General features: G+C 34.0%; 3 protein-coding genes and 1 long non-coding RNA gene across 4 annotated transcripts in view; 2 read left to right on the top strand and 2 right to left on the bottom strand.

The window, feature by feature from the left end:
• LOC101895405 (islet cell autoantigen 1) overlaps positions 1 to 4,816 on the top strand; it is a 117,983-nt gene extending 113,167 nt beyond the window's left edge. The window contains exons 5-6 of the mRNA XM_059131624.1: positions 3,026 to 3,178; positions 4,298 to 4,816. Coding sequence (XP_058987607.1) covers positions 3,026 to 3,178; positions 4,298 to 4,729 — 585 coding nt within the window. The 3' untranslated portion in view covers positions 4,730 to 4,816. The remainder of the gene's footprint in view (positions 1 to 3,025; positions 3,179 to 4,297) is intronic.
• A 70-nt stretch (positions 4,817 to 4,886) lies between these two features.
• Positions 4,887 to 5,833, bottom strand: LOC131806838 (dnaJ homolog subfamily C member 2-like). Its single transcript, XM_059131625.1, has 2 exons — positions 5,473 to 5,833; positions 4,887 to 5,407 (listed from the first exon to the last, which is right to left on the bottom strand). The coding sequence occupies exons 1-2, from the start codon at positions 5,831 to 5,833 to the stop codon at positions 4,887 to 4,889; spliced, it is 882 nt and encodes a 293-aa protein (XP_058987608.1).
• Positions 5,834 to 7,583: 1,750 nt separating this feature from the next.
• On the top strand, positions 7,584 to 20,303 carry LOC131806826 (uncharacterized). Its single transcript, XR_009344192.1, has 2 exons — positions 7,584 to 8,439; positions 19,783 to 20,303. It is a non-coding gene; the product is annotated as an uncharacterized LOC131806826 (long non-coding RNA).
• A 4-nt stretch (positions 20,304 to 20,307) lies between these two features.
• Positions 20,308 to 22,467, bottom strand: LOC101888325 (dnaJ homolog subfamily C member 2). The gene is made up of 3 exons (XM_005189814.4): positions 22,117 to 22,467; positions 21,912 to 22,057; positions 20,308 to 21,843 (listed from the first exon to the last, which is right to left on the bottom strand). Exons 1-3 carry the CDS (start codon positions 22,356 to 22,358, stop codon positions 20,375 to 20,377), a joined length of 1,857 nt encoding a protein of 618 aa, XP_005189871.3. The 5' UTR covers positions 22,359 to 22,467; the 3' UTR covers positions 20,308 to 20,374.
• Positions 22,468 to 23,666: the final 1,199 nt, after the last annotated feature.

Here is a 23,666-nt window from a genome sequence, read left to right on the forward strand (position 1 = left end):
ATTTTTAAAATAAGTTAAATAGCGCGAAAAATGAATGAAATACTCATTCATACATTTTCTCTCAAAAATATGATCCAAACTGTTCTTTCAATTGTGTGGCTAAACTGGTTAATAGCTTTAATACGCGAGCCGCAATATACGTGTCTTCCAATCATTGGCTTTGAAAATATTTCATTTTCTTTTTTCAAAACAATAAATACATACACAAAATAAGCAGAAGTCGGGCACACTTAGAAAAAAAATGTAATCAGCTGGTAGCTCTCGACTTTCACCACAAATGATTTCTGCCTTCCAACGATTTCCATTTTGATATAAAATTGATTGTGTTTTTTATAATTTCGATTACCCGAACTTTTATTTAACACTTTTTCAATTAACACTATACAGAGGCTTCAAAATTGTATGATTCACAACAATTAACTAAATGAAGAAAAAATACGAAGCAGGCTATATCGGCTGTAATTTTTCTTCTTATTGGGCGAATAATAAAGCTTGTAGACAAAGTGGTGGCATGGCGACACATAACCCCAGCTTTCCTACAGGGACGTTTCAGCTCCAATAGTAATTCGCCGTTGCAAACACATAATTTGTAATGGTTTGAATCCAGACAAACCACTGATTTGCAAAGAGACTATATTTATAGACTGATGAATATACAGACAACGGAATGCTGGCATATTTGCGATGATGTCTGACAATTGTGCAATGGTTTCTGGCTTTCAAGCAGCATGTACTTTAGCGGCCATTTGCTTGTCCGAGGTTAGGCCCGACGCACAAAACCAAAATTCCATTGAAATAAACCAAGCTTCCACATTTGTATGACACATTTTTGGAAATGGCAAACGTGCATAAATGGCTGATACACTGACGGTGCTGTTACGCAAGGATTGTGGATCTTCTTCATTTTGGATGATGACAGTCGACGCTGTTGATAAATCGTTGTTTTCCATCTTCTGATTGCAATTTTTTTCTCGAAGTATCAATGTTTTTAATAATGAGAATAGAATCCAATCTCCCTCTTCAATTTTCAACTCTATTCTCTATTCGACTCGACTAGAGCAATTTTTACTGACAAAGGAATACAACCGCTTCGCTTGGGCGTAGATTCAATTCTTAGTATTTGGCTCGAAGTACCAAATATAAAAAGTGGAAAAGGAAAGAACAATCCTTTTTCTTTGGATGTAGTTTCCATTCTGTATCCGGCTCGAAGGACCAAATGTAAGCGAGAAAACAAAAAAAAAAGAAAAAATATTCAAAAATATGTTTCTTAAAAACTACTGAAACTAATCTAACTTAGCTTAATCGCAGCCAAACAATTATTCTTATCTTTCTAATATTGAATGGAGAACATTGCAGGGCAGCTTGTCATTTCATTCAAGTGGTCTTGTACATCTACTGAGCGCATCGATGTGCGTGTGGGTCATAACCTTTATTATCTCACACATTATCGTATGCGTCATCGCACAAGATCATCGACTTGTTCGCATGTGGTATTTTATGACGGCTAAGAAATATGTAATTTTAGAACATTTATTGTGTAATGCTAGATTTTCCCAACTCCTCAACCGCACTCAAAAGTATGTACAATGTATTTTGCACAAACGTAAAAGGCCATACACATAATGAAGACAAGAAACTAATTCTACCTGTTTTACGATTGCGCTGTGAATCCTTAGTACAAATAAATGCCTGACATTTTGTCTAATAAAAAACTATGTTTGGTTTTTAATTTGGATTATTGAAACAATGCTACACATTTTACCTAAAAAGGTAAAACTTAATACGAAGTTATATCAAAATTTTTTACTTCAATAAAATTCAATTTTATATTTCCAATTTTAAATTTGACTACTGTTTTATGACAAAAATTTATGAAGATACTAATAAAATATTTTTTTGTTTCAGTATATTTTTGTAATTAAGAGTTAAAACTTTTTTATATTGAGTCAGATATCTACCCACAAATTTGAATTTGAACTTCATTTTATATTTCTAATGTATTTATTGCTCCACAATTACTGCTCTACTCTACCTAACTGTCTCACAGTGGGGTCAGATCCCCAAAAAATGGAGGTTAATTGAGGGAAGCATTCTATCGCTTTGAAATTTTGCTCATACATTTATATTATCCCTAGCATGTTTTGTATTAAAAATGGAACATATCGGTCCACGTTTCGGCAAGGCCCCCTATAGCGTTACTTCCTGATTTTCGGTGTTTTTTAATGTATTGACTACAATTTGAAACCAAATCATGTGTAACTTGACATTTAGAGTTTATATTGACGAGAGTTTCAGACAGAGTTTTTTACAAACTTATTATTTGGCTTTTTATTTCTCAGTGGATAAAAACTAAAAAAATGCCAATATAAAATAACCCATAACGTAGGCCTCTGAATGGCTCAACGGATTTAGATTCTCCAATTTTTTTTAATTTTCATACCAGCAACAAATAACAAAATTGAGTTAAGCCAGAAGAAATAATTCATACTATGAAAAACCTTCTTAAATCTGCAAAAACACTACGGGTTGCCCATATTCGACGGACCTTTGGGCCCTTTGGGCCCATTCCAATCGACGAGGCTTGTCCGCAGGCAACATTTTTGCGTCAATTGAATTTTGTACGGGAACAAATGCAAATCAATGCAAATAATCCGTTGTAAAGTGGACCGTTGGGATGTTCTTGGGGACCTCTCAACACTGGCTCGTACGGCAGCGATATTGTCGGCCGATCGCCTTGGTCGACTTTTATATGGCCTCTTCGGATTAGATAGAGCCTTAGCAGTCGAAAATTGTTCGTATAAACGCTTAATGGTGTTCTTAGAAGGCGCACTTCTCACATTTTTTAATGTTTTAAAAGCACGTTGAGTTTTCACAATTGACTTCTTCTGTTGAATGTAAATTTCAACTATTTCAGAGCGCTCGCGTGGCGTGTATTGGTTCATGGTAAAAATCTGCTTGGACTGACGCTTCAAACGCGGTATGTCATTAAGCGATGTGACATCTCTGTCAAAAGTTATGGCGTTGCCAGATGGGTCCGTCGAATATGGGCAACCCTGTACATATTTTTATGAGATATATGAGCCATCGTATTTTTAATCGTTCGCGATCGATACAAAAAAAAAACTTTATTTTATGTTGTACATTCATTCGCCGTGTGCGTTCATATTTTTTTGAACAGGTAGAATGACGTTATTTAAAAGTCCAATGAAATACACCAGGTAGTAAGAAAAAAATGAAAGATGTTAGAACCTATGTAGACACCTGTTTCTGTACATTAGATAAAAATATATATTTTCATCATATGGAAATAGATAAAAAGGATGGATGGTGGAACTGCTAAAATTATTTCAACCAGATTAATCGAATCTTGCTTTATTTTACAGATTTTTCCAGTAGTCACATGTATCACTATAGCCAGAGCTGAGCAAAGAGATTGCTTAAGAGAAAATTAAAATTGCATTTTTCATAAAATTTTACAATTTATTTCAACTGTTTTAAACATTGTCATTAAAGCTAATTGCTTGCGCTAGAACACCTTTTAATGTGTTCCACTTTAAACTACAAATACCAGTAAGACCGTTTGAAAATTGCAGTTAATCTTTTTAAAAATATATAATGTGAGTGAGGCCGTTAAATGGAACACATACCAAAACGAGTACCTATATAAAAAATATTACACTATGAGGATTGATAGTCTTAAATACCAAATTTGAAACAATTTCTTGGGTAAATGTGGCTAGGATTATCATAATACCAAATATCGGTAGGTACCGTTAAACATGCGATATAGGAAAACGTGAAACTAGATATTCAATGTTCCACCACCGGAGCTAGAATCCATTAGGAACTGCAAATATAATCTGTGAAAAATGTGGCGAAAATCATCAAAATACCAAATGTATGACGGCAACACCTACGTCGAATAATGTGGGCTGTATCGTGATTTCAACAGACAGACGGATAGCGTTAAATTCACTTAGAATTGTATGCTGAATATGAATATATACTTTATGGGGTGTGCGACGAATATTTAGGGATGTTACAAAGGAAATGTCAAAGTTAATATACCCCCTTTTCAAGGTAGAGGGTATAATAATCCTTGTCCAAACCAAATGTTTGGTATCGTGTCAACAAATGGTTCGAACATTTAGAATGTGTACTTTTTGGTAGGAACAATTGTAAAAAGCTACAAAAAGCATTACTTATGAAGGTGCCTCAAACGTTTTTATCATGAATAGTATATTATAATTCTAACATTTGATTCTGAATTGTAATTCCGTTTTTTTATCTTTTACAGTCCGATTATGCAGATTTAAACACCGAAGAGAGCATTCCCAAAAAATTGGATATTCAAAAGGGCACGAATGCCAATGAACAAAACCACACTCCCTTAATTGAACTCAGCAATAATGATAGACTTCTGGATTTATGCGGCATTGAAAACAACTTTAGCTCACAACTTTGCGATGACAACAAAGCAACCGATCAGAAACAAATAAATTCATTAGGACAAAATGCTAGGAGCTCAAAAATATCTATGGCACATAAACTTAAAAAAAAACAAGTGGACACAAAAACTAATATTTCTGTATCAGATAATTTAAACTCTACAAAAAGCGCAAAACAAAAAACATGGATTGAGCTGTTTGCCGACCTGGATCCACTATGCAACCTGGAAGTATTCGATCTTAAAATAAATGGAAATTTAAAGAGTTCACAACAAACATAAAGTTGATCACAGTGCAGTTTTACATCACCAACAGGATTAGTAATGGACCATATATTAAATAAATAATATCTTAAATGACAAAAATAAGATGTTGTTTTAATTGCCAAAGATTTTATTTAATTAAAACTAGGATGCTTAAGTTCACAAAATTTCAAATTCATTTGACCAACTGCTGAGCTTCTTTTTTAGAGTTCACAAGTTCGACTAATTCTTTAACCCTGCGTAGGCAATCCTTTTTAGATCTATTAGGAATACATTCTGCAATCCGATCCCAACGGTCTGGCGTTGATATTGGGTACGTTTTTATGGCTTGTTCCAATAAAGCTTGTTCTTCCTTTGTCCACGCCTTTAATGCTGTTTTTGACGATTTTGTGTTACCTGCTGTGGAGGCCGGAATATTTCCATTAGTTTGATTTTCTTTGGATTCACTATTGCCTGCGATTTCAGAAGATATTTCCGTATTGACAGTAATGTCTGAAGACGTTACAACTTCCTTCTTAGATTTTTCAAAATTTTCAAAAGCCGTAGCATTAGCTTGTGTTTTGAGTGTGTTCTTTGAAAAATCGCTATGTTGCAACGCCTTAGCTTTGTTGAGGACATCGCGGGCCGTTATATTAGCTTCCCCAGTTGAATGTTGATTTATAAATGAAGCAATAACATCCCAACGTTGTGACGTTCCTGCGTGACTTTAAGGATGATCTTAACATCTTCCAAATACAGCCTCGCTGTCCCATTCGGCTGACTTGCTCTGATAGCAGCGGCTAGTGTGGACTTCTTTAGAAGCATCTCTAAAAATCGCCTATGAACGCCTGGATACAATATTACGTATCTTGCCGCGTCCATAATTTTTTCTTTGGCGAAGTCAAATACGCCTTCTATGGCTTCTTCCATCTTTAAGGTACTCATTATTTCCATAATTGTACCCATCATTTCGAGAAGAGTGGCAGCCTCTTCCTTTATTTTCATCATTGGCGGCCGTTTCACCGATTCGTCCTCCTGGGCATATGCATCACCCCTTCTGTCTGAAGATTTCAAATATGAAGCCCCCTCGGTGTGCACCGCCACCACAGTCTTCTGTGCTGAAGTCTCCTTCTGACTCAGCATCCTTTTATTTGGCTTATAAATTTCTTCTGTATGGGAACAATTCCAGCTGTAGTTTTAGCTCGGTAATTTTCCACTCTTGAAGACCAATTTTAGCCTGACAGAATTTCCTCGATGTTAAGGCAAATTCTTCAACATTTATCCTCTACCGATCCGGCTCGATGGACCAATGTAAACCGGGATCATTAAAAAGACGCAAAGTCTTTTCCGTTTGAGCGTTTGTAAGACACTGAATTTATTTATTAAAAATATTTCTTAAGAACTAGATATGATAATATGACTTAACCTAAATTATCATTACGTGTAAATAAGAGAGAGAGAGAGAGAGAGATAGATACCAACTGTACACATGCATATGCACCATGCCACCATAAATCTTAGGAGGAGGTCATTAACACGCATAGCTATCTCACATGTGGCAAGCAAACATGCTGCACTTGCTTATCAGTCTGAGTAAAGATTACATCCCATAATCTAACTCCACCATAACACATGCAGCAATTGAAAATTTTGTACTATTTATTTCTAACTCGAAGGTCTGCTCACCACATTTTCTTATCTTATTTAATGTGGACTGTATTAAGAAGATCCCAGTTTAACAAATCCCTCTCATCTACACTAGGTAGCCCCGCTATTCTCTTTTATTATAAAAACATGTTCACTTATCCGTGAACAAATATAGTGCGCTCTTAAACAAGTAGATCCCCTTTGAGTATAATGCTAGGAACACAATTGGAGCGAACGACGAATTTTTCGCGGCGTATGTTCGTCGTCAAAAATAAAAAACATATGTGTATATGGAAATGCACACAATCACGGCGCCGGCGAAAATTTCGTCGTACGCCGCGAAAAGTTGCTTTGTTGTAATTTTCGCCTATGTTGCTACCTAGTATTTCTACCATGGGTAATATCAATGGTAAATACATGGTACAATAAGGAGGTGGAACAGCTTCGTAAAACTACAGAAATGCAGCCCAATTTTTGTTGTTTTCATTTTTTTCATATTTTTCTCCATTTTTAAAATAAGTTAAATAGCGCGAAAAATGAATGAAATACTCATTCATACATTTTCTCTCAAAAATATGATCCAAACTGTTCTTTCAATTGTGTGGCTAAACTGGTTAATAGCTTTAATACGCGAGCCGCAATATACGTGTCTTCCAATCATTGGCTTTGAAAATATTTCATATTCTCTTTTTAAAACAATAAATACATACACAAAATAAGCAGAAGTCGGGCACACTTAGAAAAAAAATGTAATCAGATGGTAGCTCTCGACTTTCACCACAAATGATTTCTGCCTTCCAACGATTTCCATATTGATATAAAATTGATTGTGTTTTTTATAATTTCGATTACCCGAACTTTAATTTAACACTTTTTCAATTAACACTATACAGAGGCTTCAAAATTATATGATTCACAACAATTAACTAAATGAAGAAAAAATACGAAGCAGGCTATATCGGCTGTAATTTTTCTTCTTATTGGGCGAATAATAAAGCTTGTAGACAAAGTGGTGGCATGGCGACACATAACCCCAGCTTTCCTACAGGGACGTTTCAGCTCCAATAGTAATTCGCCGTTGCAAACACATAATTTGTAATGGTTTGAATCCAGACAAACCACTGATTTGCAAAGAGACTATATTTATAGACTGATGAATATACAGACAACGGAATGCTGGCATATTTGCGATGATGTCTGACAATTGTGCAATGGTTTCTGGCTTTCAAGCAGCATGTACTGTAGCGGCCATTTGCTTGTCCGAGGTTAGGAGTTACAGTACCGACATCTACAGTACCCACTGTTACAACAATGTCACAGATCAAAACAGCCACCCAAGTTGAATACAAACAAAGAAACCTAAACCTGCAACAATGTTGCAGAACAAAGAACAAATATTATAATAAAACTAAAGACCAATCCAGAATGGTCAAAATGCAAGCTAAGCATTTTGACCATTGATATGAAATAAGTTCTAGCTATAAGTTAGTCTTAAGTCATTGTTCATGGAATAAAGTTCAAAACCGGGATCACTGCATTTTATTTTTTACAAATTATTACTGGCGCAGTCGGTAGGATCGGTATCAGTATCGGTATTAATTGATTCCGAAAACAAAATTGAACAAATACAATATACCGGATTCTAAAAAGTGAACGTGAAGTTTCGTTTTATAATGAATTCGGATAACGAAGTGACTCTTTAATAATGAATGTAAACGTGAAGTTTAATTAAAATTAAAAAAGGATCACATGAGAACAAAGAAAATATACCGGATTCTAAAAAAAGCAGATGTAAACGTGAAGTTTCATTTAGTATAGAATTCGGACAACGAAGTGATTTCCTAATGATTAATATAAACGTGAACTTAAGAACTCAAACAGAGCGATTCATATGATATCAATATAAACGTGAAGTTTATTTGACAAAGAATTGCATAAGAACTTACAAGCGATCGCTTTATCCAAACGGAATAATAGAAGCATCAACGCCATATCCCGCAATACAACCCCAAGAAAGATAACCACTCACCCAGACAACAATCAACACAGAAGCAGTGACAGAAATCTTGCCCCGAAGGAAGCGAAGAAAGGATCCATTGGGAGTAGGTTATATAGTTTTATTTAAATATAGTTATTATTTAAAGAGGGTAATAAACAAAGTTGTGTAATTTAGAAGAAATAATTGAACAAAAAAAAATAAAACCATGGCTCAAAATAGAGTAACAATCGACCCCATAAAATACTTATCCAAACTACCATCTTTTGATGGCAGCTTTAAAAATCTTCATACATTTATAGATCTTGTGGATAGAGTAACTTCAATATTGGACACATACGACGATGTATCCAAGAGTATATTTTTGGATATAATAAAGTCAAAGCTAGTTGGTCAAGCCAAAGACGTTAGTGACATTAATAATCATTTGACGTCGTGGACAACACTTAAGACAGTGCTAACAAATAATTTTGGAGACAGATTATCAATAGAGCAACTTTACGATCAACTGCGGTCACTTAAGTTCAAAACGAACGCAAAAAACTTTTATGGTGATATTACGTCTACTCTCAGTCGGCTCAATATGAAGAGTCGCATCCTATATCAAAATCAGGTAGGTTATGATGCTATCATAACCGCCAATAAAAGAACTGCATTAGACATATTTAAAAATAAGCTTATAGAACCAATGCGTTCCATAATCATCTGTCGGAATCCGGCAAATATCGAGGATGCTATGAAAATTCTATATGATACCAATTATGCCTTTTACAACCCAAACCCCGATAAAACATCAAATAAAAAGTTTAACAAAAATCAAGGAAAAAATTTTACTAATAACCATTATTCGAGCCGAGATCGATATAATCATACTAATAGTAGATATTATCAAAATGCAAACCAACATCGGAATGATAATAATGATCAACCTGTTGCAAACCAATCGGATAATGACAGACCAATTCCGATGGAGGTGGAAAATTTTCAACGGGACAGTTCAACAGACTGGTCCACATAATGATAGGAAAATGTAAATTCCTATTAGACACAGGTGCAACGAATTTCTTAGCCAACCATAACGTTTTCCATTCAACAAGAATTGTAAAATTAAAAAACCCAATAACAATGAATGCATTGAACAACGAACACACAGTCACCAAAAAGGCGATTGTTAACGCTTTCAGTGAATTTGGACTTTCAGGTGAAACTTTTGAATTTTTTATATATAACTTTAACAATGAGTATGAAGGTCTAATAGGTAATGATATTTTACGAAAGTATAAAGCGGTCATAGATTTTGAAAGTAATTACATGATTTTAAATGGGAAAAGAATTCCGTTATATTTTGAAGAACGAAGGAAGGTCGTATTGAATATATTTCCGGGGGAACACCTCTACAGAATTCCAACATGTTCTTATAACTCATATATTCTAATAAATAGTGTAATAAAAAATCCTAAGGATATAACAATCAACGAAGGATTATATACCTGTGAGAATAATGAGGTCGGAATTAAAATATGTAACAAAACAGATAAGAAACTTTTGGTAGATATGAATAAATTATTATGTATTCAGGAAGTTAGTGAAATACACAACTTTAGAAAAGTTCCGGGTATTGAGGTTGATAAGGAAAATATTAGCCCACACTCTATAATGGACAAAATCAGAACCGAACATTTAAATCTAGAAGAAAAAAAGCAATTAAGGAAACTCCTTATTGATTTCCATGAAGTATTCCCAGATAATAAAAAGTTATCCTTTACTCATGAAATAAGGCATAGTATAATCACTAAAGACGAAATCCCAATAAGGAGCAAAATATACAGATATCCCTACATTCACAAGGAGGAGATACAAAGACAAATAACAGAAATGTTGCAAAACGGTATTATTGCACCGAGCATTAGTCCTTACAACAGTCCTGTTTGGGTGGTACCTAAGAAACCAGACTCGTCTGGAATAAAAAAATATAGACTCGTAATTGATTATAGAAAATTAAACGATAAAACGGTGGATGACAATTACCCAATTCCGAATATAACTGATATTCTAGACAAATTAGGGAAATCCAATTATTTTTCTATTATTGATCTTAAAAGTGGATTTCATCAAATAGAGGTTGAAAAGAAAGATAGACCTAAGACTGCATTTTCAGTCGACAATGGTCATTATGAATTTAATAGAATGCCATTCGGATTGAAAAATGCACCGAGCACTTTTCAACGATTGGTTGATAACATTCTTAGAAAGAATGTATCGAAAAAAGAATGTATGGTGTACATGGATGACATTATAATTTTCTCGAATGGTTTAGAGGAACACATTAAAAATTTGAAATCAGTATTGCTGAAATTGAGAAATGCAAGACTTAAAGTGCAATTAGAAAAATGTGAATTTCTAAGAAAAGAGGTAGAATTCCTTGGTCATATTGTAAATGAGAAAGGAGTTTTTCCTAACAAAAAGAAGGTTGAAATTATAAAAAACATACCAATTCCTAAAACAGAGAAAGATATAAAATCCTTTTTAGGAATGACCGGTTACTACCGGAGATTCATACAAAATTACGCTCATATAGCAAAACCAATGACACAATGTTTAAAAAAAGATTCCAGCATTAATATTACAAACCCAGATTATATTGCCGCATTTAATGAATTGAGTAAGAAGTTAACTGAAGCCCCCATACTTGTATATCCAGATTTTAATACACCATTTGAAATAACGACAGATGCTAGTAACGTAGCTATAGGAGGAGTTCTGTCTCAGAACGACAAGCCCATAGCATACATATCCAGAACACTAAACGAGCACGAAATTAATTATTCAACCATAGAGAAAGAATGCTTAGGAATTGTGTGGTGCCTTAAACAATTTAGACCTTATGTCTACGGAAGGAAGATTAAATTGTTTACAGATCACAAACCTCTTGTCTGGTTGAACAATTTAAAAGAACCAAATTCTAAACTAATGAGATGGAGGATGCAAATAAGCGAGTATGATTACGAAATATATTACAAACAGGGCCACTTAAACAAAGTAGCCGACTGTTTAAGTCGAATAGAAATCCATAATATTGAAGAGCAGGAGTCAGAAAAACTAATAAATATTAGTAAAAGACCCATAAATTTCTTTAAGAACCAAATTATAATAGAACGAAGATGTTCAGGATCAACTTCTATAAAAACAATGAAAATTCACAACTCAAACCGCAAGATTATTAAAGCCAAATACTTCGATAACGATTTTGTTAAAACAATTATTTCAAATCACTTTTATGAAGGTAAACACAACGTTGTTTACTTGACAGATGAATTATTTGAGGTTTTCGAAGAAGTTCACCGAGAATTTTATAAAGAACTAATAATAACCAGATGTTTAAATAAATTAATTGACGTGATAAACGAGGAAAATCTACATAATATAATATCGGCAGAACATTCAAGAAATAATCATAGAGGTATAGACGAAAATTTTGCGCAAATAAAAAGCACATACTACTATCCAAAATTAAAAGAAAAAATAACTGAATTCATAAATAATTGCGAGATTTGCAATTTAGCTAAATATGAAAGAAAGCCTCAGTCAATACCATACATGATTTCAGAAACTCCGAAAGTGCCCAACGAAATAATTCATATGGATGTATTTTACTCTATCAATAAATCCCTTTTTATCACAATGATAGATAAGTTCACGAAGATTGCCCTTATTACTAAAATAGAGAACAGATCAGACCCCGAATTCAGGAAGGCTATTTTGAGATAAATCAGTACGTATGGACATATAAAAAAGATTATAACTGATAACGAACTGGGAATGAAATCAAAGGGAATGAATAAATTTTTGAAGGACAAAAATATTGAAATCCATTTTACATCAAGTTTAAATCATAATAGTAACAGTGATGTTGAAAGACTCCATAATACCATAAATGAACATCTAAGAATCCTAAAACATACTATGAGACATATTCCAATTGAAGAACAAATGATTCTAATTAATGGTTATTATAACGAAACTATACATAGCACTACCAATATGAAACCTATTGATTTTGTGAATGGTAAAATAAATGAGAAGGAATATAATGAAATACACGAAAAACTCGTAAAGAAGAAAGAACTTAAAATCACAAAATTAAATGAGAGTAGAACTAATGACATACCCATCGAGGACGGCATTAATTATATCAAGGAGACACGAGGAGGAAAAAATTATCTTGAATTTAGGAAGATAGTGGAACTAAGGTTGACGATAATCATTTAAAAGACGAAAACTCCAATCATATATATTACAAAACACATGTAAAGAAAAGGAAACGATTTCAAAATCCTGATAGTATCGTATTTCCAACTCAGCAAACTTCTAGAAGAGGAAACGCATTAGATACTAATAATAATTAAATTTCGTATGATATATTATTAATTTTTCCCAAATAAATTCGGTTATATTTGTAGAAATGAAACTGACACTGGCCCTCATATTCCTATCCTACGCAACGGCGAAATTAGAAATTGTTGATTTTGACAAAAATGAAGGCTATTTGCCCATCAAGGTTGGAGAAAAGAAGCTAATAGACCACTATATCAAGATTTTACATATCGTGAACATCACCGAATTAGTAGTAGCTAAACTTACAGTTGAGGAAAATGTTAATTTATTGTATAAAACTTTGCCAAGTGACTCCATAAACGATAGCATTTATAAAACATTGTCAAGGACCTTTAAAGAATTGGACATCAAATTGAAATCTATATTACCTAAGAAAAGGGAAAAAAGAGGACTAATAAACATTATGGGAAGTACATTAAAAATTATTTCGGGAACAATGGACGAAGAAGATAGGCAACAAATAATGGAATCCTTAAGAACCTTGAATACGGACACTTCAAATTTAATTGACGAAAACAATAAACAAGTTAGGATCAATAAAAAACTACAATCTCAAATAGAAAACCTAAAGCAGAATATAGAAAATCAACAGATATATATTAAGAATAATATAAACAATCTTATCCTCAATACTCAGATAAAAGACAACTTCCATTATATGAAAATCGTATTTCAGATTCATAATGATATAAATTCTTTATTACATTTCATTGATACCATAGAGGACGTCATTTTGACGAGCAGATTAGGCATATTAACAAGAAATATACTGACGGACAAGGAGAATGATTTAGTTAGGTCAACGGACGAGTTTAGAGAAATAAAAATAGCTTCCTTAATTTTTGAAAATGACATTATTTTGACGCTCTTAACCACGTTTCAGTACTCACATTTTCGTGCAGTGATGACCCAATATTAATTGAAGGAACTAAAATTATTAAATTTGAAAACTGTTCAGTCAATCTCAACAATCAGTTATTTGTAAATCAAAATGAAATTGTCATTGATCATTATATAAGTCCCGGATACTTAAAACGAATCGAAAGTGACAATTATACCGAGGCATTAACTTTACATTTTATAAATATGAAAACTGTGGAGATCAGAAAAGAACTAGCAAAATCAAAACAAAAGATAACCAATAATAATGTACTATCGCACATATTAATGCTTATTGTATTAATTGGTTCCATTCTACTACTCGCAAAATATTTAATAAAGTATGTGATAATGAACAACAAAAATGTTCCGAGGACGGAAGCATTGACAAACGATGGGGGAGTTACAGTACCCACATCTACAGTACCCACTGTTACAATACCCACTGTGACAAATACTTTTTAAGAAACCCAAATCTGAAACAGTGTTGCAGATTCAAAATAAAGAAATTCCAATCTGCAACAATGTCACAGATCAAAACAGCCACCCAAGTTGAATACAAACAAAGAAACCAAAACCTGCAACAATGTTGCAGAACAAAGAACAAATATTATAATAAAACTAAAGACCAATCCAGAATGGTCAAAATGCAAGCTAAGCATTTTGACCATTGATATGAAATAAGTTCTAGCTATAAGTTAGTCTTAAGTCATTGTTCATGGAATAAAGTTCAAAACCGGAATCACTGCATTTTATTTTTTACAAATTATTACTGTTAGGCCCGACGCACAAAACCAAAATTCCATTGAAATAAACCAAGCTTCCATATTTGTATGACACATTTTTGGAAATGGAAAACGTGCATAAATGGCTGATACACTGTCGGTGCTGTTACGCAAGGATTGTGGATCTTCTTCATTTTGGATGATGACAGTCGACGCTGTTGATAAATCGTTGTTTTCCATCTTCTGATTGCAATTTTTTTCTCGAAGTATCAATGTTTTTAATAATGAGAATAGAATCCAATCTCCCTCTTCAATTTTCAACTCTATTCTCTATTCGACTCGACTAGAGCAATTTTTACTGACAAAGGAATACAACCGCTTCGCTTGGGCGTAGATTCAATTCTTAGTATTTGGCTCGAAGTACCAAATATAAAAAGTGAGAAAGGAAAGAACAATCCTTTTTCTTTGGATGTAGTTTCCATTCTGTATCCGGCTCGAAGGACCAAATGTAAGCGAGAAAAGAAAAAAAAGAAAAAATATTCAAAAATATGTTTCTTAAAAACTACTGAAACTAATCTAACTTAGCTTAATCGCAGCCAAACAATTATTCTTATCTTTCTAATATTGAATGGAGAACATTGCAGGGCAGCTTGTCATTTCATTCAAGTGGTCTTGTACATCTACTGAGCGCATCGATGTGCGTGTGGGTCATAACCTTTATTATCTCACACATTATCGTATGCGTCATCGCACAAGATCATCGACTTGTTCGCATGTGGTATTTTATGACGGCTAAGAAATATGTAATTTTAGAACATTTATTGTGTAATGCTAGATTTTCCCAGCTCCTCAACCGCACTCAAAAGTATGTACAATGTATTTTGCACAAACGTAAAAGGCCATACACATAATGAAGACAAGAAACCAATTCTACCTGTTTTACGATTGCGCTGTGAGTCCTTAGTACAAATAAATGCCCTGACATTTTGTCTAATAAAAAACTATGTTTGGTTTTTAATTTGGATTATTGAAACAATGCTATACATTTTACCTAAAAAGGTAAAACTTAATACGAAGTTATATCAAAATTTTTTACTTCAATAAAATTTAATTTTATATTTCCAATTTTAAATTTGACTACTGTTTTATGACAAAAATTTATGAAGATACTAATAAAATATTTTTTTGTCTCAGTATATTTTTGTAATTAAGAGTTAAAACTTTTTTATATTGAGTCAGATATCTACCCACAAATTTGAATTTGAACTTCATTTTATATTTCTAATGTATTTATTGCTCCACAATTACTGCTCTACTCTACCTAACTGTCTCACAGTGGGGTCAGATCCCCAAAAAATGGAGGTTAATTGAGGGAAGCATTCTATCGCTTTGAAATTTTGCTCATACATTTATATTATCCCTAGCATGTTTTGTATTAAAAATGGAACATATCGGTCCACGTTTCGGCAAGGCCCCCTATAGCGTTACTTCCTGATTTTCGGTATTTTTTAATGTATTGACTACAATTTGAAACCAAATCATGTGTAACTTGACATTTAGAGTTTATATTGACGAGAGTTTCAGACAGAGTTTTTTACAAACTTATTATTTGGCTTTTTATTTCTCAGTGGATAAAAACTAAAAAAATGCCAATATAAAATAACCCATAACGTAGGTCTCTGTATGGCTCAACGGATTTAGATTCTCCAATTTTTTTTAATTTTCATACCAGCAACAAATAACAAAATTGAGTTAAGCCAGAAGAAATAATTCATACTATGAAAAACCTTCTTAAATCTGCAAAAACACTACGGGTTGCCCATATTCGACGGACCTTTGGGCCCTTTGGGCCCATTCCAATCGACGAGGCTTGTCCGCAGGCAACATTTTTGCGTCAATTGAATTTTGTACGGGAACAAATGCAAATCAATGCAAATAATCCGTTGTAAAGTGGACCGTTGGGATGTTCTTGGGGACCTCTCAACACTGGCTCGTACGGCAGCGATATTGTCGGCCGATCGCCTTGGTCGACTTTTATATGGCCTCTTCGGATTAGATAGAGCCTTACCAGTCGAAAATTGTTCGTATAAACGCTTAATGGTGTTCTTAGAAGGCGCACTTCTCACATTTTTTAATGTTTTAAAAGCACTTGAGTTTTCACAATTGACTTCTTCTGTTGAATGTAAATTTCAACTATTTCAGAGCGCTCGCGTGGCGTGTATTGGTTCATGGTAAAAATCTGCTTGGACTGACGCTTCAAACGCGGTATGTCATTAAGCGATGTGACATCTCTGTCAAAAGTTATGGCGTTGCCAGGTGGGTCCGTCGAATATGGGCAACCCTGTACATATTTTTATGAGATATATGAGCCATCGTATTTTTAATCGTTCGCGATCGATAAAAAACACTTTATTTTATGTTGCACATTCATTCGCCGTGTGCGTTCATATTTTTTTGAACAGGTAGAATGACGTTGTTTAAAAGTCCAATGAAATACACCAGGTAGTAAGAAAAAAATGAAAGATGTTAGAACCTATGTAGACACCTGTTTCTGTACATTAGATAAAAATATATATTTTCATCATATGGAAATAGATAAAAAGGATGGATGGTGGAACTGCTAAAATTATTTCAACCAGATTAATCGAATCTTGCTTTATTTTACAGATTTTTCCAGTAGTCACATGTATCACTATAGCCAGAGCTGAGCAAATTCGCATAAAGAGATTGCTTAAGAGAAAATTAAAATTGCATTTTTCATAAAATTTTACAATTTATTTCAACTGTTTTAAACATTGTCATTAAAGCTAATTGCTTGCGCTAGAACACCTTTTAATGTGTTCCACTTTAAACTACAAATACCAGTAAGACCATGGTACAATGAATTTAAGGTAGGGCAGAACTACCATATGATTTTAATTTTTTTATTTTCCTGGCTTAATATGTCAACTTAATTTGTTCATGTGTGTGTATTCTTTTCAATAATAAAAAAAATTGTTCAGAAAATATTCAAATTTGGGTGTTTTCAAAATGCTTATTGCGACGTATGCATCGACAAAATCTACAGTTTTTGTCGCGAAATAAACTATAAGAGATATATAGTACATGATTTTGAAAAGAAATTTTGATTTTCATTCAGTTTTCGCGGTTTTAAATTATTTATTCAAAATCAATGTTTGCTTTTTTATTGTTTTGATAGCAATTCTGACATTACAAGCCAAACAGGTAGACCTCTACACTTGTAATTTTTTCAAAGTTAGCCTGCCTTGTATTCATTGTACCATGAGTAAGACCGTTTGAAAATTGCAGTTAATCTTTTTAAAAATATATAATGTGAGTGAGGCCGTTAAATGGAACACATACCAAAACGAGTACCTATATAAAAAATATTACACTATGAGGATTGATAGTCTTAAATACCAAATTTGAAACAATTTCGTGGGTAAATGTGGCTAGGATTATCATAATACCAAATATCGGTAGGTACCGTTAAACATGCGATATAGGAAAACGTGAAACTAGATATTCAATGTTCCACCACCGGAGCTAGAATCCATTAGGAACTGCAAATATAATCTGTGAAAAATGTGGCGAAAATCATCAAAATACCAAATGTATGACGGCAACACCTACGTCAAATAATGTGGGCTGTATCGTGATTTCAACAGACAGACGGATAGCGTTAAATTCACGGCATAAGTTGAGTTTAGGGGCTGTGCTCGGATTGACTTGAAATTTATACTACAGGTAGGTATTTTTAAACTGATTACGGCAATATAAATTTTTTGTGGGGGAAATAACCGGTTACCCGGTTATTGGACCCGAAAGTTCAGATACAATGTTCGGTTTTTATCCGGTTCCACTGAACCGATACAAACAAAATGGGTATCATTGGAAAGCTTATGAAAATACCTATCCAACAAGTGGTCACATGAACCGGTTACAAGAACCGGTTCCAGAGTAATGCAAGAAAATTGATATTTTTTACCAGTACTTTTTGAAAAACCCATAAAAACTCGAAAATTGACCCATTATAGGGTCTTAAAATCTATACACAATATTATAGCTAACACTATTGCCTTTCCAAAATGGTGTCATATGTGTTGATATCTTTTGTAATTCCGAAGATATTGGCTTTTAAAGTTGTTACTTATGAAAGTAGTATGAGTGAAGCCAAGTTTTATGTCGGGTTTAACGTTCTTGTTAATCTGCTTTGTTTTTAATTTGGTGTTGTTAGAATATTATGGATCGCGTAGTCGGTGTTGGACATATCCCAGAGGAGAAAATCTTAAGCCCCGGCCGAAGGCCGGCTACTTACAAAAATTACAATTTTTAGAAAAACTATGGATCGCGTAGCCGGTGTTGGACATACCCCAGAGGAGAAAATCTTAAGCCCCGGCCGAAGGCCGGCTACTTTCGAAAACTACAGTTTTTAGGAAACTATTGATCGCGTAGCCGGTGTTGGACATACCCCAGAGGAGAAAATCTTAAGCCCCGGCCGAAGGCCGGCTACTTACAAAAATTACAATTTTTAGAAAAATTAGCGATCGCGTAGCCGGTGTTGGACATACCCCAGAGGAGAAAATCTCAAGCCCCGGCCGAAGGCCGGCTGTTTAAAAATGCTATAGAGGTTAGATACATTTGACTGGAGAAAAAATTGCAAATTAATGACTTCTATCACTAATATCTTCGGAACTACAAAAGATATCAACATGTATGATACCATTTTGGAAAGGCAATATTGTTGGCTATAATACGGTATGTAGATTTTAATACCTTATAATGGGTCCATTTTTGAGTTTTTATGGGTTTTTCAAAAAGTACTGGTAAAAAATATCAATTTTCTTGCATTACTCTGGAACCGGTTCTTGTAACCGGTTCATGTGACCACTTGTTGGATAGGTATTTTCATAAGCTTTCCAATGATACCCATTTTGTTTGTATCGGTTCAGTGGAACCGGATAAAAACCGAACATTGTATCTGAACTTTCGGGTCCAATAACCGGGTAACCGGTTATTTCCCCCACAAAAAATTTATATTGCCGTAATCAGTTTAAAAATACCTACCTGTGGTAAAAATTTCAAAATGATCAGAGCACAGCCCCTAAACTCAACTTGCTCCAAATTCACTTAGAATTGTATGCTGAATATGAATATATACTTTATGGGGTGTGCGACGAATATTTAGGGATGTTACAAAGGAAATGTCAAAGTTAATATACCCCCTTTTCAAGGTAGAGGGTATAATAATCCTTGTCCAAACCAAATGTTTGGTATCGTGTCAACAAATGGTTCGAACATTTAGAATGTGTACTTTTTGGTAGGAAAAATTGTAAAAAGCTACAAAAAGCATTACTTATGAAGGTGCCTCAAACGTTTTTATCATGAATAGTATATTATAATTCTAACATTTGATTCTGAATTGTAATTCCGTTTTTTATCTTTTACAGTCCGATTATGCAGATTTAAACACCGAAGAGAGCATTCCCAAAAAATTGGATATTCAAAAGGGCACGAATGCCAATGAACAAAACCACACTCCCTTAATTGAACTCAGCAATAACGATAGACTTCTGGATTTATGCGGCATTGACAACAACTTTAGCTCACAACTTAGCGATGACAACAAAGCAACCGATCAGAAACAAATAAATTCGTTAGGACAAAATGCTAGGAGCTCAAAAATATCTATGGCACATAAACTAAAAAAAAAAAACAAGTGGACACAAAAACTAATATTTCTGTATCAGATAATTTAAACTCTATAAAAAGCGCAAAACAAAAAACATGGATTGAGCTGTTTGCCGACCTGGATCCACTATGCAACCTGGAAGTATTCGATCTTAAAATAAATGGAAATTTAAAGAGTTCACAACAAACATAAAGTTGATCACAGTGCAGTTTTACATCACCAACAGGATTAGTAATGGACCATATATTAAATAAATAATATCTTAAATGACAAAAATAATATGTTGTTTTTAATTGCCAAAGATTTTATTTAATTAAAACTAGGATGCTTAAGTTCACAAAATTTCAAATTCATTTGACCAACTGCTGAGCTTCTTTTTTAGAGTTCACAAGTTCGACTAATTCTTTAACCCTGCGGAGGCAATCCTTTTTAGATCTATTAGGAATACATTCTGCAATCCGATCCCAACGGTCTGGCGTTGATATTGGGTACGTTTTTATGGCTTGTTCCAATAAAGCTTGTTCTTCCTTTGTCCACGCCTTTAATGCTGTTTTTGACGATTTTGTGTTACCTGCTGTGGAGGCCGGAATATTTCCATTAGTGTGATTTTCTTTGGATTCACTATTGCCTGCGATTTCAGAAGATATTTCCGTATTGACAGTAATGTCTGAAGACGTTACAACTTCCTTCTTAGATTTTTCAAAATTTTCAAAAGCCGTAGCATTAGCTTGTGTTTTGAGTGTGTTCTTTGAAAAATCGCTATGTTGCAACGCCTTAGCTTTGTTGAGGACATCGCGGGCCGTTATATTAGCTTCCCCAGTTGAATGTTGATTTATAAATGAAGCAATAACATCCCAACGTTGTGACGTTCCTGCAGGGAAAAGGTTTACAGCTTTTATGAGAAGCTGCACGTTTTCATTGCTCCAAAGTTCCGTTTTTTTAACTTCCTTAATTACTGGTTCCGACTTCGTAGCTGATTTGCACTTATTTTGCGTTTGGTTTACTTCTTCAAGTTCGGCTTTAATTTTAAGATCGGCCTTTTTGAGTGCTAAGAAAAAAGAGTCTTTTGCTAAATTTTCCATCTTTTTGTTTAATTCCTGGAGTTCAGTCAGTGAAAAAGTTTCACATATCTTTTCAACACCCTCCATATTCTTAAGAACATCTTTATCATTATTTCCAAAGTAATTGTTTTCTTTAGCTTTATCTCGGAGAAGTTTTCTTTCCTTTTTAATAGCCTTTTTCGCCTGTTCTCTTTCGATTCTTATCTGCTCTATTCTTTTCTGTTCGGCCTTTTCAGCACGTTCTTTGGCTAACTGTGCCTCTCGCACCGCACGCTCTTGTTCAGCTTTTTGTGCCTGTACTGCATCCATTTTCGCTCGCTTTGCGGCAAGTTTTCTTTCTTTCTCTTCATTTTTAAATTTTTGAATTCGTTTGTCATTATTGTATGCTAAATCCACTAAAGCCCGAATTCTCATCATTTCTTCCTTCTTCCTCTTAATACGAGCCACTTTGTTTTCTTTTTCAATCCAGCGGCGTTCATCTCTATCTTGCCCTTTTTCTTTATCTTCTTCATCCAAATAACTAAATTCACGCCATGACTTGAAGTCGTACCAAAAACTGTAGAAACGTTCAACGTCTTCCCTAGTTGAATTCATGTCACCGAAAGGTGGAACACTCTTTTTTTCACTCCATCTTGCGTTTAAATCGAAGTATTTTTTGAATATCTCGAAGAAGCTACTTTCGATTTCGGCCTGAGTGGGCAAAGAATCGTCAAATTCAGGGTCAACCGAATCAAATGAACGCCTCGTTTTAGGGGTACCTTTGGATTCAGACATGCAGCATTGATTACTATATAGTGTGTGCTCCATTAGTGTGTGTGCTACATACCTAGGGTTTCATAAGCCTTTGTAATGCATGTAAAATAGTCATCATCTGTTTTTATTTCTTCGCCTTTAGCTTTGCGTTTATCAGGATGATGTTGTAAGACCATCCTTCGGTAAGCTCGGCGTATATCATCATCAGTAGCATCAAATCTGCGAAAATTGATGGGAAAATTAAGAAACTGAGAATTTTATTTAAATTTCTGAATTACCGCAACTTTTCGAGTCCTAAAATCTTGTAATGGTCCTGGTTCTTCCACTCCTTCGGGTCTAAAGACTTCAAGTAATTAACATCTACCTCAAAATCGTCGTTCAAAAGTTTTTCATCAGATTCACTCCTTTCGATGTGATCACTTTGTTGCTTTTTCTTCGAATTTAAATAGGCGGGACCAACTCTTTCCACTTTTCTGCAATATGTACCAATACGGCATACAACTTCCACAAAGTCAAGCATTTTTAAAGTAAACCGAGGGCAGATTGTCTAATTATTAACAAAACCAAAGATTTTTATTTGCACATGTCAATGCGATTGGGAATACCAAATACTCGCTACATTTGATGCGAGAATATAATCGATGGTATTACTATCGACAACGCCACAGCTGTGCCCGTGCCCATTCTACGGCAGATAGATATACCATGGTCTTATTGCAATTTGAACGGCTTTATTCGTTCTCAAAATTGTCGTGTACATACAATGGTAGAATAATACAGGTAACAGCAAGTGTTGTTGTATAACAATCGTAACAACAACCACATACAAATTTGTTTTTGTAGGTAATACATGTGTCAGAGTTAAGTGTCTAAAAATGAAAACAAAATAATTAATTTTCAATAAATTATTTTAAGTTCAAAAGTATACATTTTGGGAATTTGAATTATTAAATTGATAACGCAGAAGAATAGTCCTTAAAATATTTAATTGTATTGCTTTCACAACATTCCCCTGAATGTTTAGTTTTTAGCTGTTGGTCCTAATCTCTCAACACTTCAAGCAATCGCTAGAAAATCGTCCCTTTCAAGTTGAAACCAAACAGCATAAATATATAAAGTATTTTACATTTTGCAATTTTAGGAAACATGAAATATACGAATATATTATCTAACGTGGCGTCACTGTTCCTTAACCGCAAAAAAGTTTCCGAACCATTTTTAAAAAAAATTATTGAAATTTTTAAAAAATGTTGAAAAGTTCTTATTATGGAAGCCTCCGATATCTGTCGTGTAAGATGAATCTACCTGTATTCTTCTACCAGGTGAAAATGTCATCAAATTTTTTGTTTTGCATTTTTGAATGTCATCATTCATTTTTTGTTTAATTGTTCTCATACGTGGTACGCAACTCATCATAGGTCTGAGATTAATTTTAATGCAAAAAGGAAGAAAAATTGTTGTTCGTTCAGAAAATCTAGTATGTAGCATGTGAACTTGGTACCCTAATTTATTGAGACTTTCTTTATCGATGACACCGTTGGTTTTATTTTGAATGTTGAAATTTCATAATATATTTTTTCGATAAATTCTCTCATTTGTTTGGGATGGCATCGTAGTTCTGAGAGTGATTTGATTTAAATGGAACAAAGAACCAAAAATTTTGTTCGCTCAGAAGTTTTGTGTAGGAATTCAAGTAGATATTTCATAGTTAATAGTCGAACAACGAATAGAGAGCGAATCAAGTGCAATGTGAACTTAGCATAACCTGCGTGAAGTTTGGCTGCAAGCACAAGTTGTGTTCCAGTACTTTTTTAGTAGTAAAACTAGC

This window comes from Musca domestica, unplaced genomic scaffold (assembly GCF_030504385.1).
Source record: "Musca domestica strain aabys unplaced genomic scaffold, Musca_domestica.polishedcontigs.V.1.1 9, whole genome shotgun sequence".
Classification (NCBI taxonomy): Eukaryota; Metazoa; Arthropoda; class Insecta; order Diptera; family Muscidae; genus Musca; species Musca domestica.

Bases quoted from the DNA above. Each gene is read 5' to 3' on its own strand.
- LOC131806838 (XM_059131625.1), bottom strand. From the start codon at position 5,833: ATGCTGAGTCAGAAGGAGACTTCAGCACAGAAGACTGTGGTGGCGGTG. The intron at 5,408-5,472 runs GTCAGCCGAATG...AAAGTCACGCAG, and splicing joins AGCCGCTGCTATCAGAGCAA to GAACGTCACAACGTTGGGAT.
- LOC101888325 (XM_005189814.4), bottom strand. From the start codon at position 22,358: ATGCTTGACTTTGTGGAAGTTGTATGCCGTATTGGTACATATTGCAGA. The intron at 22,058-22,116 runs GTAATTCAGAAA...CAATTTTCGCAG, and splicing joins TTAGGACTCGAAAAGTTGCG to ATTTGATGCTACTGATGATG. The intron at 21,844-21,911 runs GTATGTAGCACA...CTGAATCCAAAG, and splicing joins AAAGGCTTATGAAACCCTAG to GTACCCCTAAAACGAGGCGT.